Consider the following 12812-nt stretch of genomic DNA (forward strand, 5'->3'; position numbering starts at 1 on the left):
CAGAAAAGCTTTTGAAAGACATGCTCAATTTAAGGACTATACCCAGAACACATGAGTTAGATACCTAAAACTGCCCAAAATGGGTATGGATAGGAAAATTGAAAAATCGTTGAAGCATCATTTTAGGTGATTTTGACGATTCAAGCCCGGTGGTGTGGTCGAGATAACTACGGTTGACCCGTTTCCTTCGATAGTTAGTATAAATGAAATTTTAAAAAAAAAATGTATTTTTGATTGATTGTGGCTTGACGTATTATGGTAGATATTTCTTGCATTTCAGACGGGAAAATATCATTCTTTCTAGTAGTATAATACGCGAAGCCAGATTTTTATTGTGCTAGCTCACATGACTTGGAAAACGCACCCGTCTACATTAGTATGCTATCTAGTAAGATGTGTTTACCTAAAATACTGCTCTAAAAATACCATTTGTATTTCATGTACCGGTAATGACAAATAAAACCTCGTATAAGTCTGATAAATGAGTTCCAGACACATACATATATGTTACATCAGGTCAATCAGTAATACGTACAAAAAAACGACATTAAACATATATCATAACAAAACTGACATATTTTGTATGAAAGCATCGGGGAAAGGTGTAAAATTTTAATGTATAAGCAGTAGAAAAAAAGATTTTATACATTTATTTACTTATTTTTTCTTTAATTCTTGTTCCGCCCGCTCGAATGTTACGCTTTTTTTAGACCATTCTTTAGGTAGTTTTATGATTTAATGCATTTGCCAGTAAAACCATTTTTCTTCTTTTCCACCCTTTTTTACGATTAAGGTTTGAAACAGATATTTATGAAACTATGGAAGGATCATTCACAAAGCATACAGACTAATCAAAGAAATGACTACTGTTGATTGGTCAGTGAACAGTGTTCAAGTCGATCACATGAGAAGACGTTCTCGACTCATTCAGCCATCTCACCGACTCATATCGGCAACCGTATGGGGTAATTTGTTCTTCGACCAAGCACATATTTTGTAACAGAAGCAACATATCGCTGAATGAACATCGTTTCGGATCTAGGAAACAAATCTGAAAGGACAAAATGCCCGAACAGGTCAGTAATAATTCCAATACAATTCCTATCCAAAATTTTACAATGGTGTATGTCCATGATTATCCTGAAACCCTTATCCCACCATATGCACCTCTATATCAAAAAGTTTGTTTTCATTATCGCATTTTCTCCAGTTCAGTGACGATATTTGTATCCGTGTACGCTTTTCTTCACTATTTTACCCGTGCATGGGTTGATCAAGAAAATTGAGGTTGGGTCCGATCCAGATACTTATAAACGGGGATTCCAAATTATCATGCCCATTCTTGTCAATTTTGTTAACAGAACCCCCAGAAATGTGCATGTTAACATCACTGTGACAAATCTCTTTAACCCCACACAGAAATGAAATTAAGAAAAAGTAAACATGTTTATGACTTTAATAAATAACATTTCCCATAGCATTAATTTTTTGGCAATTTGGTTGAAGCTTTATGTTATTTTTTTTTATTTGTTACTTAGGTTATCGATCTATCGTTTGGTGGGAAAGGAGAGAATACGGCAACACTTGTAAATTTGACAAGCGACGGGGAGGAAGAAAAAGCGACCATTGAAAATTATGAGTTTCATTCCGGAAACATGCCAGATTATCATCAGCTTGTCAATGGTCCAGCGTCGCAATATCCATATAACTATTCCATACCTCCCGCTTACTATCCCATGTCTTACTATATGCCACCATTCTATGGGTATGGTCAGAACTTCCAGACGATGATGCCTAAAGCACCACAGAGTATTGCACAACACGATGACGACAAACACGAAAGTCATCAACCTACACAACAGATGTTTCTTGTAGATACTCAGCCAAAAGCAGAAAATACGTCATCCGATTCTGAAAGGTCAAGTCAAGAGGGTAAAATTTTGAAGTCTCGTTAAAGCAAACAGCACAAAGTTGTCATATCTGGTTTTAAAGGAACTAACCATCTCATAGATAGTTTGATTTTCAGCAGAAAATGTATGCCAAGTTGGACCACAGCTGCTTGAAACAAATCAAACATCACCCTATGCATGTACCATATTCACAAAGACGAGTACATTATGTATTTATCAAGTATTCAAACTAGAAGATCTGTAGGTACAATGCTTCTGCTGGAGGGGCTACGACTATCCCTCCTCTTTTTGGAAGCAAAAAGGCGTTAAAATTGTTTAAAACGAGCTTTAAGTTGGCTAATCACTACTAAAGTCTGAAAAATTTCGCCCAAATACTCCTCTCCCCGAACCCCCTAAAAAGTTCCAGCTGTGGGCCTACTTCATTTTAGTATTATCACATGCGACGTTACATGTCGAATGAGACAGTATCCGGCAGGGGTGAACACGAAAAGATCAGAATAGTGATTCACATCTCAATGTTACATTAACTACTTCGTTCATTGTTGATCACTACATTGAATTCTTATATTATTTCAGAATCGGATTTAATACATTTTACAACAAACACAAAGAGTCACGAATCTCCATTTGTTAAAGATTCTATCAAAGGCAGAGGTAAACGGTCACGAGATACCCTTAACGAGTCCCAGAAAAGGAGGAAGAACAGGACGAGTTACACTCCGAGACAGATCGACGCTTTGGAGAGAGCATTCCAAGAGAGTCCATATCCAGACGGCGCTATGTTGGAGACGATGTCATTAGAACTCGACCTACCTGAGTCAACGTTGAAGGTATTGTAGCTTCAACACTTTAAAATAGAATTATTTTTCAATGAGTATTTGATTGTCTAAAATTTGTCGTTTTGAAAATTTAAAATTGGTGATTCCTGAATTTTGAAAATTATAATTCGTTCAGTTACTTATTTGGACAAATGTAGATGACGAAAGTTCGACGCCAAAAAAATTTATAATAATATTCTATGCTAGTTGGTATATGTCAACTTGGTTGAGACACGGAGTACTAAAATTCAATCTTCTTATTTTCAGATATGGTTTCAAAATAAAAGAGCGAGATGGCGAAAAAATAAAAAAGAACTACCGAATGGAGCTACCCCAAGAACACCGACGGTGTCTAATAAAGTGCTAGACGGGGATACACCAATAAGCCAACCGATTCTTCACGGATCAACAGCTCCATTGGCGCATCATCCTTACATTCAACAGGCCTATCAAGCAGGTATTCCATCGTCTGCTGCCGACATGACGACTGGATACAATCCCATGCAGTACCCATCGATGGAACCCCAGGTTCCAATTCCTTCGAGAAATTCCTCGCCGACATCAACCTCGCCGGCAACAAGAACTCCGTCGCCAGATACAATCGATAGTATACACCCTGACGATTCCCAGAAAAATCGGCCTTTAGAAGAGGCGGGGCCACAATACCCACCGTTTACTCATTTATATGACATGTACCAGCGTTACGTATGCTAATTTTTATTTCACTGCGTCGGAAACAAAATGAGGTGTTCAGTGTAGTGCCTAGCTATGTAAATTCAGAATGAGTCTGAACTATAATAGTGCCTTTATCTTCTGCATGCAATTTTTTATACACATCGCCTTTGTATATATTGTTTTAGATCATCTTAACTTATTAATTTTTCATAATAAATGATTTTTTATACAGTTGATTTTTATCATATCAAGCAAGTTCGTATTAGCGTACTACATGCATATCATCGTCTTCCCACAGAATAATTGAAATGCTGATAGTAAGATACTATAAGTTTTAAGATGCTGATCTTCTGACATGATTATTTGTAACTTGTAAGGCAGTGAAATCGCCAATTGACGTTCGCCCTTTAAACGATTTCATTACAAATAATCATGAATGGTCGATGTGCATCTTTTAACATATTTACGACATTTCAATATTTTGTTCTTGTTTGATGGAATGTGGATTGTTTGATTTTATTTTCTCTGATTATTCTCGGTTTCTATATTTGTTGTTTGTTCTATTTCAGCAATACCGAAGGTAAAGACGAGAGGAAATCTGTGGACAAAACAACACCGAAAAAAAAAAACAAGCACATAACAGACGAGTAACAAATCGAAAAACACAAATGGATTAAAAGTACACACAGAAAACAACTTCACTGAAAAAATGTGAACACGTGCTCTGAAAGTGTCAGCAGTTAAAACCTTATCGTCTTATCTTTTCCCGTGACGTTCATGTTTTTGAACATCTCCCTTACTCTCCTGTGGTAAAATGATCAAAATGTCTGTTTTCGGCGTACTTCTATCTACGCTCTCTTATTTCTGAAAACTATTCTTAGTTTCCCCGAACTAAATTGTAGTGAAGTGATCATCCAGGCCCGGTAAAAAATGGTAGAAATGAAGGAAAAACGCTGACCTTCCGCACCCTCCCGTTCTCAAATTCCTGTAGCCGCCCATAGTGATAAAACCTTTGGAGCGGTAATTCGTCATCTTCGGTAAACCTGTCAATTGTCGATTTACATTTTAAGTACGTAATATGGAATGGCACTAGTTGGCCCGACACCTGTCCACAATCTCCAAAACAGAGCTTTTGTCAATAAAAATAGAACGAACTTCGAGCTGATGAATCATCCCGTAAATATATGTTAACTGCTAGTAGTCCTTAGTTTGTACATTTGTGTAATTTATATTCAGTTTCTTTATTTCCGCTGTAACAAGGCACTCCGACCTTTTTGAATTGATTTTATGTGTTTTTAATTGTGTAATATTTTTTCCACAGTGGCCAGTTTTTAAAGGAGCAGGGTTGTGATCACGCCAAAGTACTTAAACCCTGCCGCATTTTTGCGCCTGTTCCAAGTCAGGAATTTCTAGCCTCCGTATATCTTGTTTCGTTTACACCTTTAGTTTATTTCCGTGTTACTTGAGTATAAAGGGGTAACTATTTCGCTGTACCTGTGTATAATGATGTTTCGGGGCAAGTGCAGCCTGCCCTAGCTGTGGTGTGAGGGTTTCCTCGTCGTTCATTGAAGACAAGTGGGTGGCCTTGGGCTGACATTTTCATCCCGTTGGGATTGTCTCTTTGACATGTTTACCATACATGTTCTCGTTATATTTGGTACTCTTTTCCTCTACAAAAATTAAGACTTATAAATATGGAATACAGCTTTTGTTTCATGACAAAAAATAAATTTACATATGGGTTGACATCATTATTGTGGGGAAAATAAAAACTTAGAAGCTCAAAAAGATCGATGTACATATATAGTTGCGATAACTTCTAACCTCTCTTTGATTCTGTCAGGATTCTCTGTCATAGAATAGTTCTAAACTGTCAGTTCTAAACTGTTCTGACCCGTGACACACCATGCCAGGATATGTCACGACTTCGGACAAGCTCTGTCATAATCTGTGCAAAATGTGTCCTGACCCAGGACAGCTTCTGTCAGACCCTGCCAGGATCTGTCAGGATTTCTGTTCTATCAACTCTTCTAGAACAGTTTTCCTGACAGATTCTGCCACAATTTGAGAGAGGTTAAAAGTGATCGCAACTGTACAGACAATTAATCCACACTTTTCCTCTTCTCACCTCTTAATTCTTTTCCCCCTTTTTCTTTTTATTCTTGGCTATTTGCACGCCCTCTCTCAACTGTTTCTTCCACACCGTCATTGTCTTCGTTATTATGCTCTTTGTATTTCTTGTCCACCATTTTAAAATGATTTCTGACGATTTTTTCCTGGCGCTTGTGGAATTCTGTATCTTCCTTCGCCTTAACTCTTGTCATTGATTTCATTTGTTTTTTTTTTTTTCACCTTTTTACGTAGTATAAAATACATAGCCTTGCTATCAGAACTTCAATGGACTTAAAAAGTACTTCCGTTTCTAAAAAGATAGATGAAATTACTCGAAAAATTTCAAAAGATGAATTTTAAACAATTTCTAATGTTGAATTGCATTAAAGACTTGTCGTGCCATGAATATTTCTGTTTGTTGCGCAACGACAGAGCTCATAGACAATGGCTCGTCTCCTGGGTTTTCTTGCCCAAATACTTAGAGAACTGTAACTGTATATCATGTAAAAACCTTTAGTTTATCTCTTTTTTTCTTGGACTCTTCATTAGCTTTTTGAACGGTTGTTTTCTGTGTGTCTTTCGTACTATTGACTTCTGATCTCTTTTTCTGGTCAATGTTTTCTTTGACCGCCTCTGTTGCAGCAGAGATTGAATCTCGGCACAGATTTATTGCTGTATCAACAATTGTTCTCTCTTGTTCTACATGAGCAGATTGGTCCACATTCTTGATTATGGTGTCATATATATAATAATTAATGTTACCCCCCCCCCACTCCCCACACAAACGCACTTTCTGTTGAATTCTTACTTTTATTATATTATTTAAAAATTCAACTTTTATAATAGGATAGTTATAATAACATTTGAATTTTTAAATTCAAATTTTTATATCACACTTTGTCTGTTAAAAAAAAGTATGTGAAAGCTGTTAATCTTTTCAATAAAAGAAAATGTGTGATTTCATTTTTTTTATGTCAGGTGAAGCGTTTCAATTTATTAGTCCACATTTTTTGTTTCAGAAAGATGTTGATAACTAGTTCAAGTCCAAACCTCTATACACTGCTTCCGTAAATTTAGATGACAAAACATCAAAGAAATTCGAGAAGCTCGATGTGCATGAAGTTGTTGATTAGCAAAATATATGTTCATATCAGAACGGAGTGTGATAAAATAACATATGTACAATGTGTTGCTGCTTCATTTTTCATTTTGGCATTTTCAGCTTTAACTTTCCCCTCAACAGCAACTTCGCGTACTACTACGATGGCCACGTCTTCACAAAAACTTCACTTTTGTCTTCAATCTATGTATAATTAAAATAACAAACAACATTTAAATGGGATGGTCTTTTTTAACTTATTCTGGCACCGAAAAGGGAAAAAATTGAAGTACTATTGGTTTCCGTCAAATGTTTGACAAATGATGAAAAATTAAAAAAAAACAAATTAAAGTAGCAAGGTAATGTGAAGTTCTCTTTTTAATACACAAACAAAGCAAAACGAAGCATCAAGGTCCAATCTTCAAATCCCGTGGCATACAAATTCCTCTAAAATGAAAATGCATATTCTAATTAAGAATAATCAAGTGAACCAAGATTATAGCGGCAATCAAAAAAAGCAATCAAGAGACAAAGACCAGACATGGAAAACAGACACACACAACAAAGAACACGAAGTAACATACAAGCTTACATACAAAGTACTAGTAACAAAAGCAAACGAGCAACTCGGACTCCACTAAAAACTGGTAGCATGGACCAGGTGCACCGGCAGGGTAAACGTCCTCTGCTGTCCTAAAAACACCCGCGACTTGCTCATAAAAAGTAAAGTCAGGGGTAGACAAAAGAGGAAAGGAAAACTATGACTGTTGAATAAATCAGTTTTCATCGCGCAGATGGATACACCATAACAATCCATGAGTTCATGATGACGACCATAAAACTTCTGTAGTGATGACTTCAATCTTGTAGCAACATAACCCTGTTCCAGAATAGATACATTGCATTAGCTTACCTCTTTGGATTCTAAAGTGGTACCAAGTCTTAACTGGTCCGTTCTCCTTGTCTGGTTGGATAGCACTTACTTGAGGGCCTATTAAATAAAGTAGTATATGTCAAATTGATAAGCCATATTAAACTCATTCGGTACCTTACCTAATACACATTAAAAGGAAACTGTATGTCCGTTCAGTGACATGCTATTTTCCACTTTTTATAATACCACTGCCAGTTCATCAATTTCGTTGAATGACATTGCTAATCATACAAATGAAGCATTTCCTGATTGTAGACTGTATGAATATGACCATGGCATAAAGGGATTATAAAACAAAGCATCACATTCATTACCCATTCCCAAATGCATCAACTTTGCCCTTTAATGAAACTTGCTACAACATTGAACAAACTTAGAAATAGTAGGTATTGTTTGCCGTAGGCCACCTATAATGCTATTTTAAAACATTTTGCAAAATTATTTTATAAATGTACCGTTTGTGCTACTTTTCGTTTGGTTCGTTGTCCGATGCATGCAAGTGAGTAGTGAAAAAATGGTACCGACAATGATATCTGCTTTATTAATCTCCATGTTGGTCATACCTAAAATATGTTATATAAATATATTACAAAAAACTGCTTAGGGATTATCCACTGCTGGTATTTTGTTGTTGCGAATTATTGTGAATCCCCGTAAGCGAACAAATACTGTTTACTTAGACTGGGACTATCAGCCTATATGCATGAGCCAAATTTATTCCATTCTCCAACTCGAAGAAATAAGATCAGTTTATTTTTCTTTCTACTCTTTCCGCTAGTAATGAAGAATGATATTGCAATGCTCATTTGACGAAAGTAACGTCTGTGTGGTTTGACCTCGATCGACTTTTAAAAATTTGGACCCGTCAACTTGCGTGATCGACGTTACGACTAACGAACGGTATAAACGACGCGACTTTATTTTTAGTGTAGTCTTTGGTACCTGGAGATTGACTTTACTCACACTCTTCAAAAATGATGAGTTCTTTTCAAGATTGTTTATGAATTCCCTAGGCCAGGGATATGCTTATAAAGGGCGAATCATGCATTTCTTTACACCAAATATTTTTTTTATTGTAAATCTTTCTATAGACCTCATAGTAACTGTATTAGGAAATATAAGTGCTAATAAAAGTAGTCCACTGGAGATATTAAAACTTAAATTTCTTTATGTTCTACTACAGAGAAAGTACGGGAAGTATCCCAACAGAATTTTTACACTATAACCAGTCAAAGATATTTCAAGGTACATAGGAAAACCCAAATATTTTTTGACTGGAAATCCTTCAGTAGGCCTCAAAGAAACTATTAAAAATAAAAGTGCAAATGAAAGTTGCTCACTGGAGATATTAACACTTACATTTTTGTTATGTTCTACTACAGAGAAAGTACAGGAAATCTTCCCGCCAGAATTTTTACACTTTAACCAGTCAAAAAAATATATATTTCACGATAAGTAACAGATCAAAATACATGAACAGATGAAAAGTTGTTTTTGGGACCTAACAAATGTATTTATACAGTTTCATTTAATATCTTAAGATATGATGAATCACCCCTGTCTGCATGGTTTTTAGGCAAAACCACACTTAACACACAAGCTTGCTGACCGGCCGCTTAACCCAAGATGAAAACTAACCGACCCTATCGGTGCGCCTGGTCCATAATCGCAAAAGGAATGTAGTTTTATTTATTTCAAAAAGCTTTACTCACAAGAGATATTTTTAGTGGCGACTAGGCTTGAAAACTGTCAGCGTTGAGGCGAGAACTACTAGTTAATCAAACCCAACGTATCAGTAATCCCCCCTTTTTCAAGTCTTGAGCCCTACGATAAAAACAATCATGCAATATAATATCTTATTGAGTACAAATACTAAGATAAACCGCTCTGGTAAAAGTGAAGAGAGACTGCTTTGAAAATTGGACATCAACAAACTTTTTATTATTATTTGTACTATCACGTTACCAAAGATAATTAGGGCCTGTAGGGGGCAGACCAGAAATATTCTGAAATATTCTGAAAGATTTCTTGGCTTGGACTCGAACCCATCTTTCCAAGATTAAAGCCCCCCCCCCCTCTCTCTCGCGCGAGAAAAAAAACAGATCAAAAGCAGATAATGAAATTGAAAGAAATTCAAAATACGAGCCATGACTCATGCGTTAAGTTAACTTAGTGAGCAGAAAAGATGTTCTTCCGTGCTTGAGAAACAGCTAGCTTTCAGTCGCAATCAAACAATTTTGTTTTTCATATTTGTGATGTCTGAATGGATAGTAAAGTAGTTTATTTGGCATTCATATAATTGGGTCTTGTTTTTTGCTGTCTTTCTCTGACATAGCAAACTGATCTTGATAGCAAAATAGTCTGATAGTTTGGATTCTATATGTTTTTAAGAACATCAAGTTTTTGAGATTGACGAATGAATGTATAATTTGAGGATAAATGCAAGGCGATACCGACATACAAACTGATAAAGTATATATTATTGTTTTATTTTATACGCTGTATACAATATATTCGCTGTACAATTCTATATACAATTACTGAAACTTAAGTAGATTCTTGTCCATAAATTTACATTCTCTCTCGAATAGCGTTTCCTCGAACCTGCGATTCAACGAACTAAAACTTATACAATAAAATCATCAAAGAAAATAAAAAAGTGTGTTCACTTTCTTGCTTTAAAAACCTGTGTCATCCTTTTCACTTTCTCACAAATGTAGCGTCAAGTTACTGTACAAATTAAAGAAAACACAAGACTCTATCACGCAAATGATAACTTTTATAAGAAAATCAGATATTTCGGTTTTTATTTGCACTACTTACAAAGATTTTCGCCATCGAATTCACTTTCTGGCTCTAAAATATACAGCTATAGTTACACTGTACAATATAAATTGTATGTACAATTGCATATAGTCAACAATACATAAAAATAATAAAAATCAACAATAATAAGGCGGACACATTCCATAAGAGTATGAAAACGGCACATAAGGGGAGAAGTGTGGCGGCAGTCTATGCTGGTATGGTGGTGTCATCTGTGTGTGGGGTGACTGTTGGTTCTGATGGTCTGACATATTTGCAGGCGATGACGACGACGATGTTGTCGATGAAGGTGAACTGTTCGTGACGGGGGTAGATGGCACAACTCTACCTGGAGTTCCAAAGTTATTGTGTGTTCCTAAATGTCCCGGTGTCCCCATTAAAGGTGCTGCGTGATGTCCTGGTGTACCCATTGGTGGAGCAGGGTAGTAAAATGAGCCTGGAACAACCTGTGCCGGTGAACCATGCAACATTGGATGATGATGTGGCACGACCCCGTATGACCCCATTGGCGACATCATTGGTGACATCTGTGCCATATAAGCTGGGTGTGGGTTCTCTGCAGCACGTCTACGCCACCTGGCTCTCTTGTTCTGAAACCAGACCTGAAATAACGACGAACTAATAGTAACATTGCTTTGATATAAAGCATATGAAAACACTAAAACAAATTAAAAACCGTAATTATAAAGGCAACCTCAACAGAAAGCTGGAGTTCAAAATAGAAAAATAAAATACAGTTTTCATAGACTAGAATTTAAAGCTAACTTTTAAATTGAGTTTTTTTCCAAGAATTGTGCACTTTCTCTCCGTGTAGGATTATGCATTTACATGTACCTCTGTTCTATTTTAGGATGTTGAATAGTCTCCTAGACATTTTTAAGGAAAATGGCTTTATTTATCATTCATACACTCCTATTCTTCTCATTTAGCAACGACAATTTTTGGTATCATTTTATTTTTATCATACCTTAATTTTTGTCTCTGGGATATCAAGGTCACCAGCCAACTTCTCCATCGTTTCGGGTTCTGGGTATGGGTTTTCATGGAACACTCTTTCAAGTGCCTGTACTTGCTGGGGTGAGTAGTTAGTCCTGACCTTCTTTTTGACAACATTTTCACGGGGACTGTTTGTTGAATTAGATGCCGGGGAAGAACTATTGCTGCCTCCCGTAGTTGGAGATTCCATGGACGATGAGCTGTTCGTTGACATCATTGATACGGACGAATCAATCTCTCTGGAACTGTCTACTCGTGTAATGTCATTTACGACATCTATTTCGTCTAAAAATTTAATTCATTATTGATAAGTGCCACTACTGCTTATTGCAATAAATTAATAGTAATATGACGAGAATAGGTATGGTGTACATGTTAAAGAGACAACGATCCCATCGGGATGAAAACGACAGCATTGTAAATTTACTTCACAATTTAAAGATGTACTGCTCATATATGGGAGTCAAAAGCTATACTTGAATCGGAACTGAAAATAACTACTAGAATATGTGCGAATATTACATATTTGGAATATCAACTCTCAAAATGTGAAATAACATAAGTATCTCTAATTCTGTAACGTCCTAAATACTAAAAAATCTTGCATTTTTCACAATCGATAATACCGAAAGCAAACCTACAAAAAGACATACATACCTTCTTCGCAAGATTTATCAGATTCGCCATCTGAGGGACTGTTCTTCTGGACAAGTCTCTGTACCGTCAGATGTCTCTGTGGTGGTGTTTGGTATGCCGTCATGATTGGAGCAGTAATACGACTTGGTGTAAGAAACGTCATGCTTGGTGGAGTTTTAGGTCTGCTTTGTGGCCGTTGCACGTATGCCAAGTTTTGGTTCGTCTGCTGTATATGGGTTTGGGTTTGCTCAAAATGGTAAGATACACCATAGCGCGGGATGGGTTGGTGAACAGCAGACGATCTGTCAAGTGCGGCTATTGGAGTCGATGACTCGAGTTTGATCTGAGGTATCCTTTGGTCATCATCTGTGGGCTCTGTACCAACTTGGTTACAATTAGCATCGTATTTTTTCTGGACAATCTGAAATTAAATAGAAATGACTTTTACAATAACACCTACATAAAGTGTAAATAAAAGTTTATAATGCCCCTAACAAAAATCCCTGTGAAAAAAACTTCTGGTAGCAAGGCGAAAATAGGACGATACAGGATGGGAAGGGGACACGCGAATCCTCTTATAAAAGTCAACTGCTAACAGTGTGATTTCTTAATTGTGACGCTTTACAGTGTTTTCCATGACTTATTTTTCTGTAATCTAAATTAAAATTAAAATGAAATATCCGCATGGATAAACAAGGGATTCTAAATATGTTCAATTTTCGGGGTGAAAATTTGAACACTTATGATATATTGACCTTACATAACCAAATAAACGCAAATCTATACTAAAATAAGGGGAATTCTGC

The 12812-nt window shown here is 36.4% G+C and overlaps 2 protein-coding genes across 2 annotated transcripts; one reads left to right on the top strand and one right to left on the bottom strand.

The window, feature by feature from the left end:
* The first annotated feature begins 912 nt into the window (after nt 1–912).
* On the top strand, nt 913–3634 carry LOC148627805 (uncharacterized). Its single transcript, XM_088564688.1, has 4 exons — nt 913–1076; nt 1539–1932; nt 2487–2740; nt 2996–3634. Exons 1-4 carry the CDS (start codon nt 1065–1067, stop codon nt 3440–3442), a joined length of 1107 nt encoding a protein of 368 aa, XP_088420814.1. The 5' UTR covers nt 913–1064; the 3' UTR covers nt 3443–3634.
* A 6387-nt stretch (nt 3635–10021) lies between these two features.
* On the bottom strand, nt 10022–12251 carry LOC148627806 (uncharacterized). Its single transcript, XM_088564689.1, has 3 exons — nt 12028–12251; nt 11342–11655; nt 10022–10976 (listed from the first exon to the last, which is right to left on the bottom strand). The coding sequence occupies exons 1-3, from the start codon at nt 12167–12169 to the stop codon at nt 10491–10493; spliced, it is 942 nt and encodes a 313-aa protein (XP_088420815.1). The 5' UTR covers nt 12170–12251; the 3' UTR covers nt 10022–10490.
* Between the last annotated feature and the right edge of the window lie 561 nt (nt 12252–12812).

This window comes from Perna viridis, chromosome 1, assembly GCF_037379345.1.
Source record: "Perna viridis isolate PV_CMFRI_1.1 ecotype Kerala chromosome 1, ASM3737934v1, whole genome shotgun sequence".
Classification (NCBI taxonomy): domain Eukaryota; kingdom Metazoa; phylum Mollusca; class Bivalvia; order Mytilida; family Mytilidae; genus Perna; species Perna viridis.

Excerpts from the sequence above, each read along its gene's own strand:
- LOC148627805 (XM_088564688.1), top strand. Across the intron at positions 1,933-2,486 it reads TGAAAGGTCAAGTCAAGAGG|AATCGGATTTAATACATTTT; the intron begins GTAAAATTTTGA and ends ATATTATTTCAG. Across the intron at positions 2,741-2,995 it reads TACCTGAGTCAACGTTGAAG|ATATGGTTTCAAAATAAAAG; the intron begins GTATTGTAGCTT and ends TCTTATTTTCAG.
- LOC148627806 (XM_088564689.1), bottom strand. The coding sequence starts at position 12,169 with ATGACGTTTCTTACACCAAGTCGTATTACTGCTCCAATCATGACGGCA. Across the intron at positions 11,656-12,027 it reads TGATAAATCTTGCGAAGAAG|ACGAAATAGATGTCGTAAAT; the intron begins GTATGTATGTCT and ends TTAAATTTTTAG. Across the intron at positions 10,977-11,341 it reads TCCCAGAGACAAAAATTAAG|GTCTGGTTTCAGAACAAGAG; the intron begins GTATGATAAAAA and ends TCGTTATTTCAG.